General features: G+C 43.4%; 1 protein-coding gene across 7 annotated transcripts in view; it reads left to right on the top strand.

Annotated features, from left to right (window-relative positions):
- The window catches only part of DRC7 (dynein regulatory complex subunit 7), a 179,393-nt gene that overhangs the window by 53,295 nt on the left and 101,388 nt on the right, over nucleotides 1–24,710 (top strand). For all 7 annotated transcript variants that reach the window (XM_033943631.1, XM_033943627.1, XM_033943628.1 and 4 more), the window contains 2 exons: nucleotides 1,213–1,338; nucleotides 13,124–13,190. In XM_033943631.1, coding sequence (XP_033799522.1) covers nucleotides 1,213–1,338; nucleotides 13,124–13,190 — 193 coding nt within the window. The remainder of the gene's footprint in view (nucleotides 1–1,212; nucleotides 1,339–13,123; nucleotides 13,191–24,710) is intronic.

Raw genomic sequence — 24,710 nt, 5'->3', positions numbered from 1 at the left:
AGTTACAATTCTCTCAGGTAGAAAAAACATAAAAGAGGAAAGAACAAGAGGAAGGGAAAAATTGAATTCTGGATTAAGTTAACAGGTCTCAGAATTTAACTGTTAAAAGCATCATTAAGTTTTTAGAAGTTTTTTTAAAGGAAATAAGATCTTTTTCTTTTCTGATATAGAGTGGCAATGAATTCCACAATTGTGGAGCTATAACAGAAAACATGTCATCTCTTCTTGTGCCCACAATTTTCAAGGAAGGGACAGTTAATAGGTCTAGTACTAGTATTCTACAAATTTAAGTGCCAAATTATAGAATGAGGAGGCTATACGTCAATCAAATTTCAAGGAATCTGACAGCTTTAATTTCTGATGGAATTCACTTTGTCATCTATACAAAATGGAACGTTCAATAGCAATACAAAATGGAAATTATAAAAGGTTTAATGAAATATGGGAGCCATTGACATTGTTTTGTAATGAATAAACACCATTTTCTTAACATTACTTATGAATGGAGGGGAAAGGGAAGGGATTGTATAAATGAGGAAAAAGGTAAAAAGAACTATGAAAAAGATTGATTCAATTAAGAAAATAGTATGGAAAGGGAGGGGGGGGAGAAGGGTTTAGATACATATACATTTGTTATTATCTTGATAGATTTATCAAGTGTTGTTTGTAAATCTATGTATTACTTTTATTGTACACTTGTTGAAAGATTAAAAATGAATAAAGAATTAAAAAAAAAAAGGAATCTGATAGCAAGATTCCTTTCCCAAATTTAAATCAAACTTAAAACATTTTTATTTAAAAACATTTGTAACTATTAGGATTCAGTAGAACTATGATATGTAGCACATTGTATCTTCCCTCCTCTTGTACTCTCTCCCTTTCCTTCTCTTTCCTATATATACATTGTATTTCTTCCCCTCATCCCATTTAGTTTTTTTGTAAAAAGTCTTATTATGTATATAAAAAGTCTATTCGTATTATTTAGTATTTTTAAATATTTTATTGTACACCACCTATATTTCTTTAGATAAGCGGTCTATCAAAACTCAATAAACTTGAACTAGATCTATGACTGTACCAAGGCATCTCTAAGATCTCTGGCCCTTTCAACTTTGCTATACTTAAAATTTTCTATCACCATGGACAAGCAAACTCTTATTAGTCTACTAGAGAGCCCTTATTCAGCTGATTCTGCTTTTTTTTCATGCTTAGGATGTCCTCTTTGATCTGGGTGACCCTGTATGCTGGGAATTCATGCTCTTAGATATTGATAAACCTCTTTTGGCAATTTCTGAGTTGGAGGAAGAAGAAGAAGATTTTGAAGACTATATCTTTGAAGTAAGTGGCATGAATTTGCTTGTAAGTTTTATTTAAATATTTATTATCATTAGAGAGGATTTGGGTTGGAAGGGAGTTTATGGATAAGAAACTTATTTAAATCTTTTTTAAGTTTTCAACAAAAAAGTGCAAAACAATATACATACATATATTTTTTTTTCCAATTCTTTATTATTTTCAATACTTACAATAAGTGTCACAGTAAATACAAACATTGTATATCCAAATTCCACACTTAATAGTCTTATACTATCCATTTCAGAATTATATTACATAACATTACATTACTGACTGACTTCTATTCCACCCGTACCTTGCAGTTCTGGGCGGATTACAAAAGAGACATCTGGACATTTCCAGGAGATATTACAAGAAGATAGGTGAATTACAGTTTTGGGAATGGGATGTAGCAAGGAAGATTGGGCTAAGAACATAAGAAGTTGCCTCCGCTGAGTCAGACCAGAGGTCCATCCTGCCCAGCGGTCCGCTCCCGCGGCGGCCCCTCAGGCCATAATTGCCTGAACAGTGTCCCTGACTAATTTTGTAACTGCCTCTAATCCTATCCCTATTTCCTACCTCTACTCCTATCTGTACCTACCTCTACTCCTATCTGTACCCCTCAATCCCTTTGTCCTCCAGGTACCTGTCCAGACCTTCTTTGAAGCCCTGTAGCGTGCTTCTGCTTATCACATCCTCCGGTAGCACGTTCCATGTATCCACCACCCTCTGGGTGAAAAAGAACTTCCTGGCGTTTGTTCTAAACCTTCCCCCTTTCAATTTCTCTGAGTGTCCCCTTGTACTTGTGGTTCCCCATAATTTGAAAAATCTGTCCCTGTCTACTGTTTCTATGCCCTTCATGATCTTGAAGGTTTCTATCATGTCTCCTCTAAGCCTCCGCTTTTCCAGGGAGAAAAGCCCCAGCTTCTTCAGTCTGTCAGTATATGAGAGGTCTTCCATACCCTTTATTAGCTTAGTTGCTCTTCTCTGGACTCTCTCAAGTACCGCCATGTCCTTCTTGAGGTATGGCGACCAGTACTGAACACAGTACTCCAGGTGCGGGCGCACCATTGCACGATACAGTGGCAGGATGACTTCCTTCGTCCTGGTCGTGATACCCTTCTTAATGATACCCAACATTCTGTTTGCCTTCCTTGAGGCTGTGGCGCACTGCGCCGACGCCTTCAACGATGTGTCTACCATCACTCTCAGGTCTCTTTCAAGATTACTCACCCCTAGCGGTGATCCCCCCATTTTGTAAGTGAACATCGGGTTCTTTTTCCCTACATGCATAACCTTGCATTTCCCTATTCCAGTAGATTTACAATTTGGGGAGATGTACAAATTGGAGATAGTGCAGTTCCAGTGTATATACAGTTTGGGAAGCAGTTGACATGCTTGAGGCTTTGAAGAGTAAGGATAACTGGAGAGGGGGAGAGGTTGAGGGAATTACATGGAGGGGAATCCAGGGTTAGAGTTAAGACATCTGGATAAATTTTTTGAATAGTTGGGTTTTGATTTCTTTACGAAAAGATTTGAAGTTGCTTGTTATCAGCAGGTTGGAGATGGTATGGTCCCCCTCCCCCCTAAACAATCACAATATCCATACATAAATATCTATACCCCATATCAGTTATTCAAAATTCCCACTCCCCACCTCCCCCCATCCGGATGTACATATTTAAAGGTAAAAACACTATTTAAACATTACAATATTTTGCTAATGGCTCCCAAATCTCCTGAAACCTCTTACATACATATATTAATAATCATAATAAGCACTTATAATCAATCAGTAACAATAATAATAATAATAACTTTATTTTTGTATACCGCCATACCAAGATGAGTTCTAGGCGGTTCACATCAATTAAACAGAATTACAAGTGGTTCCGTACAAGATTGATCAGAGTTGTGAACAGCGAAGAGAAGTAAGGGGGAGAGGGGAAAGTCAGGGGGGGGGTTCATTAGGGGAGAGGTGGAGGTTAATGAAGGGGTATTAAGGGTCCTGGTCTTGGAATAGGTGGGTTTTGAGTAATTTTCTAAAGTCAAGGTAGTTGGGGGCTTTGAGGACCATTTGGGCTAGCCATGGATTTAGTTTGGCGGCCCGGAAGGCAAAGGTTTTGTCAAGGAATTCTTTTGAGTGGCATAGTTTTAGGGAGGGGAAGGCGAAGAGTTGAATTCTGCGGGAGTTTTTAATGTTGTGGTTTAGGGTGAAGTGAAGGGAGATGTAGCTTGGGGATAAACCAAATATTGTTTTGTAACAAAAACAGGCAAATTTGAATTTGATTCTGGATTCTAGTGGGAGCCAGTGGAGTTTGTGGTAGAAAGGGGTGATGTGATCCCATTTTTTCAGGCCAAGTATGAGGTGAACAGCGGCATTCTGGATTATCCTAATGGTTTTCTTTGTGGCGCTCAAGTAAATGATGTTGCAGTAGTCCAGTATGCTGAGGATGGAGGATTGTACTAGTAGGCGGAATAAAGTGTCGTCAAAGTATTTTTTTATGGTACGGAGTTTCCATAGCATCGAGATACATTTCTTGACTGTTATATCAGTGTGTTTCTCAAGGGATAGGTGTTTGTCCAGTGTGACTCCTAGTATTTTTAAGGTTTGTTCGAGGGGGAAAATGGATCCTTTTACTTGAATTGTGGTGTCTTTGATTTTGTCTTTGGGGGTTGCCAAGAAGAATTTTGTTTTGTCTGGGTTTAGTTTTAGTCTATAGGATAGCATCCAGAGTTCAATTTGACTGAGTATGCTTGCAAGGGAGGTGAGGAGTTCTTGCGTGAAATTGGTTAGTGGGATGACTATGGTAATGTCATCTGCGTAGATAAAGAATTTAAGCTTGAGGCTTTGCAGGAGGTTTCCTAGGGAGGTGAGGTAGTCATTGAACAGGGTGGGGGATAGGGGGGAGCCCTTTGGCACACCGCAGGAGTTTTCCCAGGTGTAAGAGTAGGAGTTGTTCTTGAATACCCTGTAAGATCTGTTCCGTAGGAACCCGTTGAACCAGTTAAGGACCTGGCCGGAGATGTCGATGTAGGCAAGGCAGTCTAGGAGAATGTCATGGTCAACTAGATCGAAAGCGCAGCTCAGGTCTAGTTGTAAAATCAGGGCACTGGATCCCAGGCTGAAGAGTGTGTGTATGTGATCTAGGAGGGAAGCGATGATGGTTTCAGTGATTGGAGCGGAAGCCTGATTGGTTGTCATTTAGGATGTCAAAATTTTTCTAGGTATGTGGTAAGTTCGGTGTTTACCACCCCTTCTGCTATTTTGGTGAATAATGGGATGCTTGCGATTGGTCTGTAGTTGGAGGGGGTGTTGGGTGGTTCTTTCTTGTTTTTTATGATTGGAGTTATCAAAATGTGGCCCTGTTCTGCTGGGAAACTGCCAGTGGATAGTAGGAGGTTTACCCAAGCCAACATATTAGCTTTGAAATGGATTGGAGCAGTTTTCATAATGTGGGGGGGGGGGGGGGGGGGCAGGTATCCAGTCTACAGAAGGAGTTGGAGTATTTGTTAAAATATTTGTGAAAGGTTTGTCAGTCGATAGTTGTGAATTGGTTCCAGCTTAGGTCTGTTCTGGATCCTGGGTCTGGCTTGGGCCTGTCTGAGTGTTGAAGGATTGGAAATTCCCCATGGGGGTTGGCTGGGGCAGTTATCGAAGATCTTAGTTTTTGTATCTTTGAGTTAAAGAAGTCTGCAAGGGTGTTAGCGGTTAATGTGGGTTCTTCAACTCGGTTGTCGGTGAGAGCTTCGAGGTTGTAGAGGTCGTTGACCAGTTTGAATAGATTACTGCTATTGTTTGTAACATTTCCAATTTTGTGGGCATAGAAGTTTTTTCGTTTGTCCTTGGTGAGGTTTTTGTAATTTTTTAGTTTGAGTCTCCATGCAGCTCTGTGTTCTTGGGCACCAGATTTAATCCATTGTCTTTCTGATCTTCTGAGGTCCCTCTTTGCCTGTAGTAACTCTGAATCAAACCATCCATCTTGGTTTGGAGATCTGATTCTGCGGGTTTTTAAGGGGACAATTTTGTTTAAGATATTTGTGCTGTCTTTGATCCAGGAGGTCATGAGTTGGTCCGTTTTGTCGTTTTGTTTTAAGGACGATTCATAGAGGGACCAGAATTCGGCCGGGTCGATTTTACCTCTGGTGGTGTGAGTTTTGGTGTTTCTTGATATTCTGTTTTGGTGGTTTTTTGTTGGCAGTGAATGGAGAAGTGGCATAGTTTGTGGTCGGACCATAGGGAGTCTGTCCAGTTGTCTTGTTTCCAGTAGAATTTGGGGGTGGATGGTTCTTTGACGGAGAATGTCACCAGGTCTAACTGATGGCCTCTTTGGTGGGTTGCGATGGGCGGGGGTTTGAAGTAGCCTAGTTGCGAGATTAATGACCAAAAGTCAGATATGTCTGGAAGGTCTGTTTGCTCTAGGTGAATGTTGATGTCTCCGCATAAAAGGTTGTATGGACTAGCTAGAGTGTTGGATAGTAGAAATTCTTCAAAGTCCTCTTTGGCTGGGGTCCATTTTTTTGGAGGGATGTAGCACAGTGTGATTGTTAGGGAGGAGGCTAAGGACTTTGAAGTTAGTGAGGCGGCTAGAATTTCTAGGTTGGGGGAGGATTTGGTGTTAAGTGTGGTGCAGTTTAGGTGATCTTTGAAGATTATTGGGCCAGCCAATCGCTGCCTGGCTGGCCCAGAACGTCCTTTCTGACTTCAGAATTGAGTCGGAAAGACTTCCTGTCGGCTTTAGTAGCTGCACTGCAGCATGAGCATGGCGGTAAGAGCAGGGGAAAAGGAAGGAGGCTTTTTTTTTTTGAGCGGCAGGGAGGCAGCAGGCTGGCTTTGGCTAGGGAGGGAGAAAGGTAGGCAGGCAGGATTCGGGGGTGGGGGTGGGACAAAGTGTAGAAGACAGTGAGAGGGACATAGGAAGGAGGCACTAGGGGCACTAAAGACATAGGAAGGAGGCACTGGGGCACTAAAGACATGGGGAGGAGGCACTGGGGGCATTAAAGACATGGGAAGGAGGCACTGGGGGCACTAAAGACAGGAAGGGGCACTAAGGACATGGGAAGGAGGCACTGGGGGCACTAAAGACATGAGGAGGAGGCACTGGAGACACTAAAGACAGGAAGGGGCACTAAGGACGAAGGAGGCACTGGGGCACTAAAGACATGGGAAGGAGGCACCGGGGGCACTAAGGACATAGGAAGGAAAGAGGGAGGGAATAGAAAGGGACAATTCTTGGGCCTGAGTGCAGAAAGAAAGAAATGAAAGAAAGGATACACAGACAGAAGGAAACGCAACCAGAGACTCATGAAATCAATCACCAGACAGCAAAGGTAGGAAAAATGATTTTATTTTCAATTTAGTGATCAAAACGTGTCAGTTTTGAGAATTTATGTCTGCTGTCTATATTTTGCACTATATTTGTCTATTTTTCTATAGTTACTGAGGTGACCGAGCTTGCGGAGATGGGGTGGAAACAGGGTTTTAAAATTTTAGTCCTAGTAGTTTGCTGGTCCACAAAATAATTCTTTTATTTCTGCCGGTTCACGGGTGTAAAAAGGTTGAAAAACACTGATGTAGAGTATGCCGGCTTTCTTTTTCGCCCAGCCGCACGCGTTCAAAAAGCCGCGCTTGCGCGGCTGCTCGAGTTGATCAATCTTCTCCTCTCTTACAACTTCCTGTTTCCGGTTGCGTCAGAGGAGAATATTGAACAAATGAGCACCCGCACGTGCGGCTGGGCGAAAAAGAAAGCCGGCATACTTTACATCTAAGGTGAGATGGAGGGAGATGGCAGAACACTGCAATCGGTCGAGTGTCTGCTGTTTTTGTATCACTGCATGCCTGCTCTCAAGTTCCAGATCCTCCTACATTTTTAGTGTGTACAATTGACCTGATTCGAGCTATAGATGAACATGGGGACACGTCATTGCAAGGGAGGACAAGTCAATTGATTTATTTTATGTTCTGTTTTTACTACAGGGCAGAGGCACTGAAACAGATTCTCAGTGCAGTAGTAGTAGTGGCAGGACTTTCTTCTGTCTTCATGGTGTTTCGCAGTACTGAGGCTTATATGGATGCTGCGGGGATGGTGACGGGGCGGTGAATGGGATGGCAGGGGCGGTGACGGGACGGTGAAAGGGATGGCGGTGACGGTGATGGGGCGGTGAAGGGAACGGCGGTGACAGGGCGGTGCAGAGGATGGTGGGCCGGGGACGGTGCAGTGACGGGGACAGATTTTTTCCCCGTGTCATTCTCTAGTTGCAGGCAACAATGTTGCAGGGCTACTGACTATGGAATAGGTTGGCAGGGCTTGGAAGATTTGCAAGGCTACAGTGATTTTTAATGATTTACGCGGCTGCCTGCTGCTGCAGTGTACTATAGGTTTCGTACTACATTGGCTGTTGAAATAGTGTGGCCGTGTGCTGCTAATTTACTGACTGTGGCTTATTCAGTATTTTGCAACAGCTAAGCGGAAATAGTTATCGGTTCTTTGTAATACTTATCAGGTTGGAGTTCATGGTTGAGGTCTGTGGTGCAGTATGTTGGAGGTCTGTGCTGTGTTGGAGCTTGGTGCTTCTGCATAGGCACCTCGCGTAGGTGCTTCGCAAAGGCGCCATTGGTGCGACCTGTTTTAAGGTTGTTGATCTCCTGCGGGTTCGGGAGGGGGGTGGAGCAGTGCTCCCACACTCCTCTCCGGCCTGAATAGCAAAGTGTGCTTGGCGGCCAGCAAACAACAGTGCTGGGGCCGAGGAAAGAGGCTTGTCTCCGTCGGTATGACCTATTTTAAGGTCGGCGATCTCCTGCGGGTTCGGGAGGGGGGCGGATCAGTGCTCTCACGCTCCTCTCCGGCCTGAATAGCAAAGTGTGCTCGGCGGCCAGCAGACAACAGTGCTGGGGCCGAGGAAAGAGGCTTGTCTCCGTCGGTGCGACCTGTTTTAAGGTCGTCGATCTCCTGCGGGTTCGGGAGGGGGCGGAGCAGTGCTCCCACGCTCCTCTCCGGCCTGAATAGCAAAGTGTGCTCGGCGGCCAGCAGACAACAGTGCTGGGGCCGAGGAAAGAGGCTTGTCTCCGTCGGTGCGACCTGTTTTAAGGTCGGCGATCTCCTGCGGATTCGGGAGGGGGGCGGAGCAGTGCTCCCACGCTCCTCTCCGGCCTGAATAGCAAAGTGTGCTCGGCGGCCAGCAGACAACAGTGCTGGGGCCGAGGAAAGAGGCTTGTCTCTGTCGGTACGACCTGTTTTAAGGTCGGCGATCTCCTGCGGGTTCGGGAGGGGGGCGGATCAGTGCTCCCACGCTCCTCTCCGGCCTGAATAGCAAAGTGTGCTCGGCGGCCAGCAGACAACAGTGCTGGGGCCGAGGAAAGAGGCTTGTCTCCATCGGTGCGACCTGTTTTAAGGTCGTCGATCTCCTGCGGGTTCGGGAGGGGGGCGGAGCAGTGCGCCCACGCTCCTCTCCGGCCTGAATAGCAAAGTGTGCTCGGCGGCCAGCAGACAACAGTGCTGGGGCCGAGGAAAGAGGCTTGTCTCCGTCGGTGCGACCTGTTTTAAGGTCGTCGATCTCCTGCGGGTTCGGGAGGGGGGCGGAGCAGTGCTCCCACGCTCCTCTCCGGCCTGAATAGCAAAGTGTGCTCGGCGGCCAGCAGACAACAGTGCTGGGGCCGAGGAAAGAGGCTTGTCTCCGTCGGTGCGACCTGTATTAAGGTCGTCGATCTCCTGCGGGTTCGGGAGGGGGCGGAGCAGTGCTCCCACGCTCCTCTCCGGCCTGAATAGCAAAGTGTGCTCGGCGGCCAGCAGACAACAGTGCTGGGGCCGAGGAAAGAGGCTTGTCTCTGTCGGTACGACCTGTTTTAAGGTCGGCGATCTCCTGCGGGTTCGGGAGGGGGGCGGATCAGTGCTCCCACGCTCCTCTCCGGCCTGAATAGCAAAGTGTGCTCGGCGGCCAGCAGACAACAGTGCTGGGGCCGAGGAAAGAGGCTTGTCTCCATCGGTGCGACCTGTTTTAAGGTCGTCGATCTCCTGCGGGTTCGGGAGGGGGGCGGATCAGTGCTCTCACGCTCCTCTCCGGCCTGAATAGCAAAGTGTGCTCGGCGGCCAGCAGACAACAGTGCTGGGGCCGAGGAAAGAGGCTTGTCTCCGTCGGTGCGACCTGTTTTAAGGTCGTCGATCTCCTGCGGGTTCGGGAGGGGGCGGAGCAGTGCTCCCACGCTCCTCTCCGGCCTGAATAGCAAAGTGTGCTCGGCGGCCAGCAGACAACAGTGCTGGGGCCGAGGAAAGAGGCTTGTCTCCGTCGGTGCGACCTGTTTTAAGGTCGGCGATCTCCTGCGGATTCGGGAGGGGGGCGGAGCAGTGCTCCCACGCTCCTCTCCGGCCTGAATAGCAAAGTGTGCTCGGCGGCCAGCAGACAACAGTGCTGGGGCCGAGGAAAGAGGCTTGTCTCTGTCGGTACGACCTGTTTTAAGGTCGGCGATCTCCTGCGGGTTCGGGAGGGGGGCGGATCAGTGCTCCCACGCTCCTCTCCGGCCTGAATAGCAAAGTGTGCTCGGCGGCCAGCAGACAACAGTGCTGGGGCCGAGGAAAGAGGCTTGTCTCCGTCGGTGCGACCTGTTTTAAGGTCGTCGATCTCCTGCGGGTTCGGGAGGGGGGCGGAGCAGTGCTCCCACGCTCCTCTCCGGCCTGAATAGCAAAGTGTGCTCGGCGGCCAGCAGACAACAGTGCTGGGGCCGAGGAAAGAGGCTTGTCTCCGTCGGTGCGACCTGTTTTAAGGTCGTCGATCTCCTGCGGGTTCGGGAGGGGGGCGGAGCAGTGCGCCCACGCTCCTCTCCGGCCTGAATAGCAAAGTGTGCTCGGCGGCCAGCAGACAACAGTGCTGGGGCCGAGGAAAGAGGCTTGTCTCCGTCGGTGCGACCTGTTTTAAGGTCGGCGATCTCCTGCGGATTCGGGAGGGGGGCGGAGCAGTGCTCCCACGCTCCTCTCCGGCCTGAATAGCAAAGTGTGCTCGGCGGCCAGCAGACAACAGTGCTGGGGCCGAGGAAAGAGGCTTGTCTCCGTCGGTGCGACCTGTTTTAAGGTCGGCGATCTCCTGCGGGTTCGGGAGGGGGGCGGATCAGTGCTCCCACGCTCCTCTCCGGCCTGAATAGCAAAGTGTGCTCGGCGGCCAGCAGACAACAGTGCTGGGGCCGAGGAAAGAGGCTTGTCTCCGTCGGTGCGACCTGTTTTAAGGTCGTCGATCTCCTGCGGGTTCGGGAGGGGGGCGGAGCAGTGCTCCCACGCTCCTCTCCGGCCTGAATAGCAAAGTGTGCTCGGCGGCCAGCAGACAACAGTGCTGGGGCCGAGGAAAGAGGCTTGTCTCCGTCGGTGCGACCTGTTTTAAGGTCGGCGATCTCCTGCGGATTCGGGAGGGGGGCGGAGCAGTGCTCCCACGCTCCTCTCCGGCCTGAATAGCAAAGTGTGCTCGGCGGCCAGCAGACAACAGTGCTGGGGCCGAGGAAAGAGGCTTGTCTCCGTCGGTGCGACCTGTTTTAAGGTCGGCGATCTCCTGCGGGTTCGGGAGGGGGGCGGATCAGTGCTCCCACGCTCCTCTCCGGCCTGAATAGCAAAGTGTGCTCGGCGGCCAGCAGACAACAGTGCTGGGGCCGAGGAAATGAGCGTGCCTTTAAGTCAAACATGAGGCTATAGAAAGGAACATCATTTTCTGCATTTAGGGCCTGATTCTTTAAATGGTGTCTAACTCCTAGTCGTTATGTGGCACGGTTGTCATTCATCCGCTAGGCGCCATTTATAGAATTGCATATAGTGGTGTCTATGCATACAGAAAGGATAAAAACCCCTCTCCCTTCCTGCGTTTTCAATCAGGGAATAAAAACCAAACAAAAGAGATACCCCCACCCTCCCCTGGATGTGTGTGCTAAAACAACAGAAAATAAAGATAAAACTGATATTGCCTTGTCCTTTTGCTGTTCATTAAACTTTTTTTGGATATGTCAATTTTTGACATTGCATTGTTCAATGACTCAAGCATAAATAATGATTTTCATAATATGCCTTCATTAATAGTCTTAATTTTTCAATATGCCCCAAGCACAGTCTGATCTGTGTTGTCATAAGGTATTAGAATGCTGACTTATCCCTGCAAGGCCTAAACATTCTCAAGTGATTCAGAGTTAATTTTTAGGGCATAGAACATATTGGGTTCCCATGTAGCCTAACTCCTAGATTAAGCAAGTGAATATGGAGACTAAACTCCTCTACCATCTATGTTTTTTAAAATATTTTTTTTCCAGTTTATATATTGTGCAATTATGGTTACATCCAAAATAGTGAAATACAAAAGAGGTGCATCCAATACCATTCAAGCACTTCAAGATGTCCATAATATAATTTTTATATATTCCCTCCTCCCCACATCCATATTAGGGATGAAATCTGTTTAAATAACCATAGATAGGGATGATACTCATAAATAAACAAACATGGAGAATCTTCTAGCATAAGAAGGGCTCTTCAACTTTTGTTATAATGTAGATTACAATGAGCCATTATATGTATGGTTTTTATATTTCCAGTTTCAGTTGCTCTGATTGCTTTTGATGGCATAATATTTATGTTTTATGCTATTATATGTGGTTTTATATCCTGCAAAATCCTCCTAAACAGAGATCGAGGTGGGTTTCAACAATCATTTTAGTGATAACTTTTAATCTGATTAATTCACTTTGAATTAAAGAATTTATAAACATATTTCTATTATATACCACAATGTTATCAGAGGTTTTGTTAATCTATTTGGTATGATGGTGTTTTCAATGTCTGGTTACTTTAAAAGGGGCATGATGACAGGCTTGCAATGGAAGTCACACTGAACATAGATGCATCCGTAAAAAGTTTCAAATTATATTAGTAGTTAAATTTTGTTACAGTTAGGCTATTTTTGGTACAAATAGACTTTGTTTTCTGGCACACCCAGATTGATGCAGGCTTTGATGCTGGAACAGTCCCATGTCAGGTCCTCATTGTAGTCTTGTGACCATCAATAAATTCAACTGGAATTCAACTGTTTAACTCTCCTGGGACCTCCTTTGCAAGTCCATCGTCTTGCCCCACTTTTTTAAGTGACTTGATTGTTCTTTTGGTGGTATTTTAGCCAGTATTCTGGTTCAATTTTCAAATGTCTTTCATTTGTTTTAATTTTAAACTTTTAGGGCCTGTTTTACGAAGCTGCGCTGTGGTAACGGCCCCAAAGCCCATAGAGATTTAAAGGGCTTCGTGGCTGTTGCTACGCGGCTTCATAAAACAGGGGCTTAATGTCAGACCTTAATGCATATTACTTTTACAGTATGTTCATGTTATATTTAAACATTGCATATTCAGTATAAGTAGACACAGATATATTATGTCCTGCCAATATAATGTCTCTACCTATTATGTGTGTTTACAAAAGAGCTTTCTGAAAAGGTTTTATTTTTATGAGTATTGTCTAATTTTGTTCCACACTGGTGTGGTTCATTGCACATATGTTAGAATTATCACATAAGCTTTATTTTAAAAAATATTTTTTTAAACATATTTAAATTTATTGAACATGTCCTGTCCCCTGGAGGCAGATGCTGAAACACGTCAGATCCTAGAATTATTTTGTCAATAAAGTTACCTTTTACTATACTGGTGTTTTGTTTTCTTCACCTTCTTTAGTGGCTTGTTGGCTCTGATTTTGATCACCTTCAGTGTGAAGGTCAAGGCTAGTTTAGTCCTATAAATGTGCTTCTCCAGTAAGAAACATATTTCTCTTTTCCCAGGAGGATCAGGAAGAGATCTTCCACATGCCACCATCCTGGGTACAGCAAATTGAGTTGTCACCTAAAGGTAATGGATTGCAAATGATTTTTCTTTTGTGTAAAATTGTGGTTTAACTTACTTGTAGAAGCCTCTTAATTTAGGCATCAGGAGCATGCATAAATGGCAGTATTCTAGCCATTTATGTGCATAATTAGCTACTTATAGAACACTAATAGAAGGGGGCTGCAACCCCTACCACTGCTTTTAAATATCCAACGACCACACAATTGTTGTTTCATAGAAATATAAGTTTAATACGTAATAAAGCAATAGGCAGTTTACATTGATTGGTATTACAACAATTGTGCCAGTGGAGGAAGCTCTTACAGGCTGCAGCTGTCTGTAATAAGCTCCAAGTCCACTGTGAGTTACTTCCTCATTTTACAGTTTCTATTATACTTTTACAGCTTTGCATGAAAAACTTACTAAGCTTAATTTGATTGGCAAGAGACATTGGCATTTTAATTGATTGGCTGTGGTTACATGCTTACAATCTAATTGAAAACAATATACAACACCAGTCTCAGAGTCGCAAACCAAGGAGAAAAGGAGGGCCTATACGGGTATCAGACAGCCCGCCAAACAAACTATGTTTGCGGGGAAATTCCTCATTTACCCAACGGTGCCTCCACCTCCTATTTAATGCGATTTTTATCAAAAAATTTTTTTAATCTTACTTTATATTATTATTTTTATCAGTTATGCATCTCTGCAATGTCCATTATGAAAAAACTTTACTTAGCTTTTAGCGTAGCATAGTAATCTATCCCCAAAACGCCAACGCGTTTCGATAATCTTTATCAAGGCGGACAGGGGAGCTGAAAAACCAAGCATAAACATAACGGGCATTAAAGACAAGCATAGACATAACGGGCATTAAAGACAGCAAGATAACCCTGAATTTTTTTATATATAAAATTTCTAAGTACTTACATTTAGTTAAATGAACGTCACATACCAACCACCGGCATAAAAAGCACGCCGGGGTCGGCCGACTCAGAGACTTAAATAACCCGCCCTTAGGACGTCATATCCGGGGACCACCCTGTCACTCACTCTATCAATCACTAAACTTTATTTTAAAGGGACCATAACCTAAAAAAGGACTCAAAACCCAAAGTTAGACTAGACTGGACAACCTAGCAATCAGCTTGAGCTAACCAGTCAGTTGTTTCATTTAACCCATTAGGGGTCATGGAGTTCAATATGAACATCCATCGGAGTTCACATCGGTTCAACCTTCGGACAGTGTTCCCCCCCTCCCACCCTACTATGATACGATCTAAAACTCTCCATTTTAGATCTCTTAATGTGTGCCCACAACTGATCCAATGACGGACCAGCGGGGAAGATTCGGAATGAGTGTGGACTCTAGATTTATGTTCCGTCAACCGGGTCCGTATGGCACGCGTAGTTCTACCTACATATAACTTGGGACAGGGGCACTGTATAACGTACACCACATTATCTGATCTACAAGTGGTATTGTATTTAATCTTATAAGTAACCCCTGTACCAGGGTGAGTCCAACTCTCACCCGGAATGGTGTATTCACACCACTGGCATGACCCACATGGCAGGTGATTACCTCTGCTCATGGGGGTTCTTTCTTGAAGCTTGTAATGATTTAACATCTCCCCCAAATTACTTCTCCTACGATACGAGCATAGTGGGGAGTTTTCAAGCTCAGGAATGATCAATTTAGGAATATGCCAGTGCTTTTTCACTATATTGGAGATACTGTGGGATAAGGAGGAAAAATCTTGTACAAAGGCCACCGACTCATGGGTTTGCACATTTCTATTTCCATCCTGCAAAAGCCAATCTCTATGGGTATTTTTGGCCCTTTTATATGCCTGTCTCACAGTGAAATATGGGTAACCCCGCTGATAAAAACGAACTTTCATCTGTTTAGCTTGGCAGCGAAATTCATTCAGAGAGTGGCAAATCCTTCTAAGCCTTAAAAACTGGCTTATAGGTAAGCTCCTTTTCAAGCTCTCAGGGTGAAAACTGTGGAACCTTAATAAACTGTTCCGATCCGTTTTTTTTCTATAAAGAGTAGTTTGTAGGTGAGTAGTCCCTTTCATGATCAAAATGTCCAAAAACGGAATCTCCCTATGATTGATTGTGGCCGTAAATTGAATATTGTGATCAAACCTATTCAATTCTGATATAAAAAGCAACAGCTCATCTTCTGTTGACGTCCATATACACAGAACGTCATCAAGGAACCTCTTCCAGATCTTCACCTTCAAAAAAAACGGTGAAGAATATACCCATCGCTCCTCAAAATCAGCCATGAATAAGGCCGCAAGAGAAGGGGCCAATGATGCTCCCATGGCAATCCCATGTTTCTGTAAATAGAATTCATTATCAAACCAAAAGTAACTTCTGGTTAATACCAAGGTGGCCATTTCCATTAACACATCCACCGATATTTGAGGTCGAATCGTTTGTTCCATACAGATCTGTTGTATTATGGCCAAAGCTCTGTCCATAGGGATCATAGTATATAAAGCGGTTACGTCTAAAGTAACCAAAATCCAATGGGGCTCATAAGCATCCAACTCAGCTATTATTCGGAGCACATGGTTCGTATCCTTGATATAAGACTTGATAGTAGGAACATGCTGCTTCAAAAAAATGTCCAAAAATTTAGACAATGGTTCAAGAGGAGAATTGCGCATGGACACAATAGGGCGTCCTGGAGGGTTGAGAAGATGTTTATGTATTTTCGGGAGGAAATAGATGACCGGAGTCACATAGAAGCTAGGATTGAGAAAAGTAGCTTTCCTGGAAGTGATCATTTTTTGTTTGAGAGCTATCGATGTTAATTTCGAGATTATGCTTTTTAGTTCCGTGGCCGGATCTTCTGGCAATCGCTGATAAAAGCGTACATCATCTAATTGGCGATGGGCCTCTCTTAAATAATGTTCTTTGGACCACAACACTATAGCTCCCCCTTTATCAGCTCGAGAGAATATGATAGACATATCATTTCGCAATTCTTGCAAAGCACACCATTCAGGGAACGACATATTGAACTGTGGAGAAGCATGAGAACATTGTCTTTCCAGTTGTTCCACTTCACAAAATACAAGGTCGCGGAACGTTATCAAATTAGGGTGTAATGGAGCCGCTGGACACCAATTGGATTTTGTGGAAATCAATGTCCCATCACTTGAAGATTGATGATCCTGAAAAAACATTTTCAAATGCAGCTTCCGAAGCAAGCTATAGATAGACACCCGGGTATTAAAGGCATCATACCGAGCCGTGGGTACAAAACCCATTCCCAAATTCAAAACAGTTTCCTGAATAGGCGTGATATTTTTCTCCAGTAAATTAATCACAGCTGATTGGTCCTGAACTGTGACCGAGTCTGGGGGCCCTGAACAAATCCTTGTTGCTGATATTGTTGTTGTTGGCCCTGGAATGCCACTCGTCTTGATCCACGGCCCTTTTGTCTGCCTCTGGGTCCTCGGGCCTGAAAACCCCCCTGGCCACGTTGTCCCCTGGCTCCTGAGGGGCCTCCACTGTGACTCCCAGAGGAGCTAGAATCAGTGGACAAATGGTCATCCTCAAAAGGTTGTCTTTGAGGAACATTGTTCCTAAAAAGCCATAGATACACTTGATTAGTAGCATAATCTCGCTCATCTCTCCTGTACTTCTTGATTTTTGATTGTCTTATCGATTCTTTATATGACTCAATCTTACTAGTGTGATCACATTCCAGAGCCGTGAAGTCCACTTCACTAGTGCAAGCCTCACGGATTAAAGCTTTCGTTTCTTCCATAGTTTTCTTCAATTCACTTTCTAAAGATGTAATCTGTTCAATAATTAGTAGCATGAGATCAAAACTGCATTTGTTAAGAATGCCACACCATTTCTCCTGAAATAGAACATCATTGGAGAATAAAGTGGGACCTTTTTGGATTCTGAGTCCTCGAGGGATCATCGCTGTTGAAACATATTGAGCTAACGTGTTCGCATGTAGCTCCGCCCTCACCAATTTCTTATGTAGGACCTCCAATTCAAACCAAGAAGAGGCACTAGTGCTTAGCGACCCCCCTTCAATCAACGTGGGCCGCTTCAATAATTCAGTCCTCTTTTCCTCCGAAAATGTAAATATTATTGGGTTTCCTTGCAAAGAAGCCATGTATCCTTTCAAATGTTCTTAATAATGAAAACAATATACAACACCAGTCTCAGAGTCGCAAACCAAGGAGAAAAGGAGGGCCTATACGGGTATCAGACAGCCCGCCAAACAAACTATGTTTGCGGGGAAATTCCTCATTTACCCAACGGTGCCTCCACCTCCTATTTAATGCGATTTTTATCAAAAAATTTTTTTAATCTTACTTTATATTATTATTTTTATCAGTTATGCATCTCTGCAATGTCCATTATGAAAAAACTTTACTTAGCTTTTAGCGTAGCATAGTAATCTATCCCCAAAACGCCAACGCGTTTCGATAATCTTTATCAAGGCGGACAGGGGAGCTGAAAAACCAAGCATAAACATAACGGGCATTAAAGACAAGCATAGACATAACGGGCATTAAAGACAGCAAGATAACCCTGAATTTTTTTATATATAAAATTTCTAAGTACTTACATTTAGTTAAATGAACGTCACATACCAACCACCGGCATAAAAAGCACGCCGGGGTCGGCCGACTCAGAGACTTAAATAACCCGCCCTTAGGACGTCATATCCGGGGACCACCCTGTCACTCACTCTATCAATCACTAAACTTTATTTTGCAGACAAAAGGGCCGTGGATCAAGACGAGTGGCATTCCAGGGCCAACAACAACAATATCAGCAACAAGGATTTGTTCAGGGCCCCCAGACTCGGTCACAGTTCAGGACCAATCAGCTGTGATTAATTTACTGGAGAAAAATATCACGCCTATTCAGGAAACTGTTTTGAATTTGGGAATGGGTTTTGTACCCACGGCTCGGTATGATGCCTTTAATACCCGGGTGTCTATCTATAGCTTGCTTCGGAAGCTGCATTTGAAAATGTTTTTTCAGGATCATCAATCTTCAAGTGATGGGACATTGATTTCCACAAAATCCAATTGGTGTCCAGCGGCTCCATTACACCCTAATTTGATAACGTTCCGCGACCTTGTATTTTGTGAAGTGGAACAACTGGAAAGACAATGTTCTCATGCTTCTCCACAGTTCAATATGTCGTTCCCTGAATGGTGTGCTTTGCAAGAATTGCGAAATGATATGTCTATCATATTCTCTCGAGCTGATAAAGGGGGAGCTATAGTGTTGTGGTCCAAAGAACATTATTTAAGAGAGGCCCATCGCCAATTAGATGATGTACGCTTTTATCAGCGATTGCCAGAAGATCCGGCCACGGAACTAAAAAGCATAATCTCGAAATTAACATCGATAGCTCTCAAACAAAAAATGATCACTTCCAGGGAAGCTACTTTTCTCAATCCTAGCTTCTATGTGACTCCGGTCATCTATTTCCTCCCGAAAATACATAAACATCTTCTCAACCCTCCAGGACGCCCTATTGTGTCCATGCGCAATTCTCCTCTTGAACCATTGTCTAAATTTTTGGACATTTTTTTGAAGCAGCATGTTCCTACTATCAAGTCTTATATCAAGGATACGAACCATGTGCTCCGAATAATAGCTGAGTTGGATGCTTATGAGCCCCATTGGATTTTGGTTACTTTAGACGTAACCGCTTTATATACTATGATCCCTATGGACAGAGCTTTGGCCATAATACAACAGATCTGTATGGAACAAACGATTCGACCTCAAATATCGGTGGATGTGTTAATGGAGATGGCCACCTTGGTATTAACCAGAAGTTACTTTTGGTTTGATAATGAATTCTATTTACAGAAACATGGGATTGCCATGGGAGCATCATTGGCCCCTTCTCTTGCGGCCTTATTCATGGCTGATTTTGAGGAGCGATGGGTATATTCTTCACCGTTTTTTTTGAAGGTGAAGATCTGGAAGAGGTTCCTTGATGACGTTCTGTGTATATGGACGTCAACAGAAGATGAGCTGTTGCTTTTTATATCAGAATTGAATAGGTTTGATCACAATATTCAATTTACGGCCACAATCAATCATAGGGAGATTCCGTTTTTGGACATTTTGATCATGAAAGGGACTACTCACCTACAAACTACTCTTTATAGAAAAAAAACGGATCGGAACAGTTTATTAAGGTTCCACAGTTTTCACCCTGAGAGCTTGAAAAGGAGCTTACCTATAAGCCAGTTTTTAAGGCTTAGAAGGATTTGCCACTCTCTGAATGAATTTCGCTGCCAAGCTAAACAGATGAAAGTTCGTTTTTATCAGCGGGGTTACCCATATTTCACTGTGAGACAGGCATATAAGAGGGCCAAAAATGCCCATAGAGATTGGCTTTTGCAGGATGGAAATAGAAATGTGCAAACCCATGAGTCGGTGGCCTTTGTACAAGATTTTTCCTCCTTGTCCCACAGTATCTCCAATATAGTGAAAAAGCACTGGCATATTCCTAAATTGATCATTCCTGAGCTTGAAAACTCCCCACTATGCTCGTATCGTAGGAGAAGTAATTTGGGGGAGATGTTAAATCATTACAAGCTTCAAGAAAGAACCCCCATGAGCAGAGGTAATCACCTGCCATGTGGGTCATGCCAGTGGTGTGAATACACCATTCCGGGTGAGAGTTGGACTCACCCTGGTACAGGGGTTACTTATAAGATTAAATACAATACCACTTGTAGATCAGATAATGTGGTGTACGTTATACAGTGCCCCTGTCCCAAGTTATATGTAGGTAGAACTACGCGTGCCATACGGACCCGGTTGACGGAACATAAATCTAGAGTCCACACTCATTCCGAATCTTCCCCGCTGGTCCGTCATTGGATCAGTTGTGGGCACACATTAAGAGATCTAAAATGGAGAGTTTTAGATCGTATCATAGTAGGGTGGGAGGGGGGGAACACTGTCCGAAGGTTGAACCGATGTGAACTCCGATGGATGTTCATATTGAACTCCATGACCCCTAATGGGTTAAATGAAACAACTGACTGGTTAGCTCAAGCTGATTGCTAGGTTGTCCAGTCTAGTCTAACTTTGGGTTTTGAGTCCTTTTTTAGGTTATGGTCCCTTTAAAATAAAGTTTAGTGATTGATAGAGTGAGTGACAGGGTGGTCCCCGGATATGACGTCCTAAGGGCGGGTTATTTAAGTCTCTGAGTCGGCCGACCCCGGCGTGCTTTTTATGCCGGTGGTTGGTATGTGACGTTCATTTAACTAAATGTAAGTACTTAGAAATTTTATATATAAAAAAATTCAGGGTTATCTTGCTGTCTTTAATGCCCGTTATGTCTATGCTTGTCTTTAATGCCCGTTATGTTTATGCTTGGTTTTTCAGCTCCCCTGTCCGCCTTGATAAAGATTATCGAAACGCGTTGGCGTTTTGGGGATAGATTACTATGCTACGCTAAAAGCTAAGTAAAGTTTTTTCATAATGGACATTGCAGAGATGCATAACTGATAAAAATAATAATATAAAGTAAGATTAAAAAAATTTTTTGATAAAAATCGCATTAAATAGGAGGTGGAGGCACCGTTGGGTAAATGAGGAATTTCCCCGCAAACATAGTTTGTTTGGCGGGCTGTCTGATACCCGTATAGGCCCTCCTTTTCTCCTTGGTTTGCGACTCTGAGACTGGTGTTGTATATTGTTTTCATTATTAAGAACATTTGAAAGGATACATGGCTTCTTTACAATCTAATTGGTCATGTCACATATTGGCAAATGTCATTCCCAGACTTGAGTGTTGCTGAAAGACAGCTGTATTATCTGCCCATGACAACTTTGTCCCTGAGGATGACCACAAAGACCCTTTGGAAATTTACTTGACCCTTCCCAGTGTCCCCTCCCTCTTCTTTGTGGGTGCTATGGTCAGTGAGTACGTGCAGTACATCTTGTACTCAGGCCATATCAGCTATTTAGAACATCAGTTATTTTCTCAGTCTCCATGGACCATGGCACAACTTCTGCTTTTTAGTGCTGCTCTTAGCCCTTATCTGATGCCCTGCTCTCTGTAGACATGTCCCAGAACTTGCTCTGAACTTTCCCCATCATCTGTTGCTTGGATGCTGTCAGTAGTTCAGAGGCAGAATTGACAGAGCTGAAGTTTCACAGAATCCATTTTGTACACAGTTTCCATTTTTGCGCTTGGCCTGTTTTTCTTTACTAGGCCAAGACCTTTAGCCCTGCCTCTCAGGGGCTATTGCTGAAGGGTCTCCTCTGGGGCTCTCATCCCCATCTTGATGGGTCTGAGGTCCCACCGAAAGAGCCATCTCAGGTAGCTAGGTGTTTGCGCGGATCCAGTGGTGTGCTGCAGTACCAGGGAAGGGAATGGAGTCCATAGCCCAGAGATCCAGTACAGCAACTCAAGGAGAAATTGGCATCCCAACCTTATCTATCAATGTCCTAGTCCGGTAATGGCCTAACTGTATTAACATAACATCAATAAAGTACAATTGCATCATATTTCAATAAAGCAAAATAACATATTAATGTAGGTATTAATATCAGTACTTAATCCTAAAATCACAGCTTGCATGGTCAAAGCAGTTAAAGGTGTGGAACAGGTTGAATTATAGGTTTCTTAAAACAGATTACTAATCATGAATCTGAACAGATGAATTCATATAGTCAGAGGGTCACCTACAAGAACCCTAACCAGCAATGGGCATAACGTTGTCTTGTCATTGCAAATACACATAAAACAATAAGTCATAAGTGCTAAAGAAAAGATTGATATGCTAGAATAGGAGTAGGCAATTCCGGTCCTCGAGAGCCAGAGCCAGGTCAGGTTTTCAGGATATCCACAATAAATATGTATGAGATGGATTTACATGCACTGCCTCCTTGAGATGCAAATCTATCTCATGCATATTTATTGCGGATATCCTGAAAACCTGACCTGGCTCTGGTTCTCGAGGACTGGAGTTGCCTACCCCTGCGCTAGAATAACAAGTCCTTGATTGCAGGATAAATAGAACAAGCTGTAAAGGTTTAAGGTCTAGTCTCATAAATTTTACTGTATCGTTGTAGGGCGGTGTGGTAGCCCATAGTGAGGAAGTCCTGGTGTGGTATGCTGATCATGCTAAGCCTCAATACCAGATTTCAGGCACTCGCTAAGTCATTTTCTATGTAGCTTGGTCTTTCACAGTGGGGAAATTATCATTCATCTGGATCCACTGTAAATGGAAGACCTCAACAAAGATGATACCTTGAACAGGATCTCCAGTAATTAGCTTCAGTCCTTAGTTGAGCAGGTGAATTATTAATAGGAACATAAACAAAAGAAATGGTATTTGCAGACATTGTAACACTGGAAAAGATATAATTACATCACCAAGAAATTACATACAAAAGATTTAAAATTAGAGTTACGTGGTCCTTAATTAAGAAGGAAAGAATCTGTAACTATGTCATTCAGTGTGCTTGTTTCCATAGTAAACACACTAACTAGCATCATTATAACAGAGTATGCATCGAAAATAAATGCAAAGGAAAAAGATAAAAGTTAATCTTGCATGCAGTAGTTTAAATAGGCTACTCTCAAATATATTGTCCGAATAAGTTGTTTCAAAACCCAAGCAAGGTGTCGCTACAGTGACACTTGAGTTAAAGATAGCAAGATAACTTTACTGCTATCCCAATGGGCTCACAATCTATCTAATGTACCTGGGAATCATAGCATAATATTAAACTTTTATAACAAAAAACCTTGTTAAAACATTCAGGGAAACATTACTTTTTTGAGAAAGATATAACCAAGCCCCATAAAACAAGAATCAGAATATATTAAATAATACAGTGATGGCATTTCAATGCATCGTCCCTGCCAGGCATTCATTTAGGGTGTTAATTTTATCTGTGTCAAGAAAAAGAGGAAGTTAAAAAGCAGAAGTTATTTTCACTTCGTATCTTAAGATATTAGACTGACTATCATAGAATATTTCTAATTATTACTGTTAGGGGAAGAAGAAAATTGAAAGGACTGCATTAAGGGCTCCTTTTACTAAGGTGTACTAATGGTTTTAGCACACACAGGGTATTATTGCGCGCTAAGCGGCTAGAACTAACACCAGCTCAATGCTGGCATTAGAGTCTAATGCACGGGGCAATGTAGCGCGCACTATTCTGTGCATTAATGCCCTAACGCAGCTTAGTAAAAGGAGCCCTAAATCTATTCCAGCTATTATTGAGAAAAAAAGGATATGTCTTCAAGCAATTTCCTGTTAAAGAAATATTGTACTACAACTCCCAGAATTCTCAAACACTAACACATACAGAACCTTAGTTCCTCTTTAGCAGATTCAATATAAAAATGCACTGTTCAAATTAAAAATATCTTATATACAGTTATACCCTAATACAATATTGTGAATTCTGACCTGTAATTCTGTAGATGTAGACAGTTCACCAGAAACAATCTTAATACCAGCTAAATACAGTTGGAATTCTGTCTCAAAGCGCAACAAACAGGAAGTATCTGTGGTTAACAGAAAAAAAGGGGAAGACACAGCTTGCTTGCTCTGTAATTTTTGACACACGGTCTACCAACTTGGTACAGTCTGCACCTTAATACTAGAAGGGAGTCAATATTTCATCTCAGAAAATGCTCCATTCACTCCTGTAATTCTAGCCAAAGCATCTGCATAATGGCGTCTCTCATTGGCTAGAATTGCAGGAGTGAATGGAGCATTTTCTGAGATGAAATATTGACTCCCTTCTAGTATTAAGGTGCGGATTGTACCAAGTTGGCAGACCGTGTGTCCAGTCTTCATTTTTTGGGCTGGTTCTCTGATGAAGAGTAGCAAAATGGGCCAGTCAGAATCATACCAAAATGAATAGTCCAGCACCATAAAGATAAGTGGTTTTGATGCTTGATACTGCTGGGGTGTGTGACACATATAATTATATTGCAAGTTTTCCACATTTATGGAGTATTATTGATAGTAACAGTGGTGGAGGAAGACCAGTGATTATAATATTGTTCGTATTGGCTGGTATGTAATATGAACAAATTGTCTGAGGTCTTTTCTCCTTTCCACGTTTTGTGAATAATCCAACAACTGAAACACGTTGAGACAGTAGTGTTTACATATGTCAGATGACCAAATAATATAACACGATATTGAGTTGAATTCCATTTTTTGTTTTGATTCTCACATTCTCAGCCATATCACTGCCTTATTGACAGGGCTTAATCTATAGACCAAAAAGAAGTGTTACTGTGGAGTTGGGAGAGCAGGCAAGCAAGTCAAGGGAAGAAACAACAGAAGAGGAACTGGATTAGAGAGTAGAGTGTTTGTTGGGGACAAATAGTCTGCAGGGACGGGGCAGGGATGGGGAGAGGGACAGACCCTGTGTTGACAGGGATAAACTTTGTCCCTGTGTCATTATCTAAAACTTGAGACTACTGTAGTATCAATATGTAAAAACTTAACACATCTTAGATAATTGGCAACTGAATTC

The sequence above is a fragment of the Geotrypetes seraphini genome, chromosome 4 (genome assembly GCF_902459505.1).
Source record: "Geotrypetes seraphini chromosome 4, aGeoSer1.1, whole genome shotgun sequence".
Lineage (NCBI taxonomy): Eukaryota > Metazoa > Chordata > Amphibia > Gymnophiona > Dermophiidae > Geotrypetes > Geotrypetes seraphini.
The sequence above is the reverse complement of the archived record's forward strand: the minus strand, read 5'-3'. Positions and strand labels throughout refer to the sequence as shown.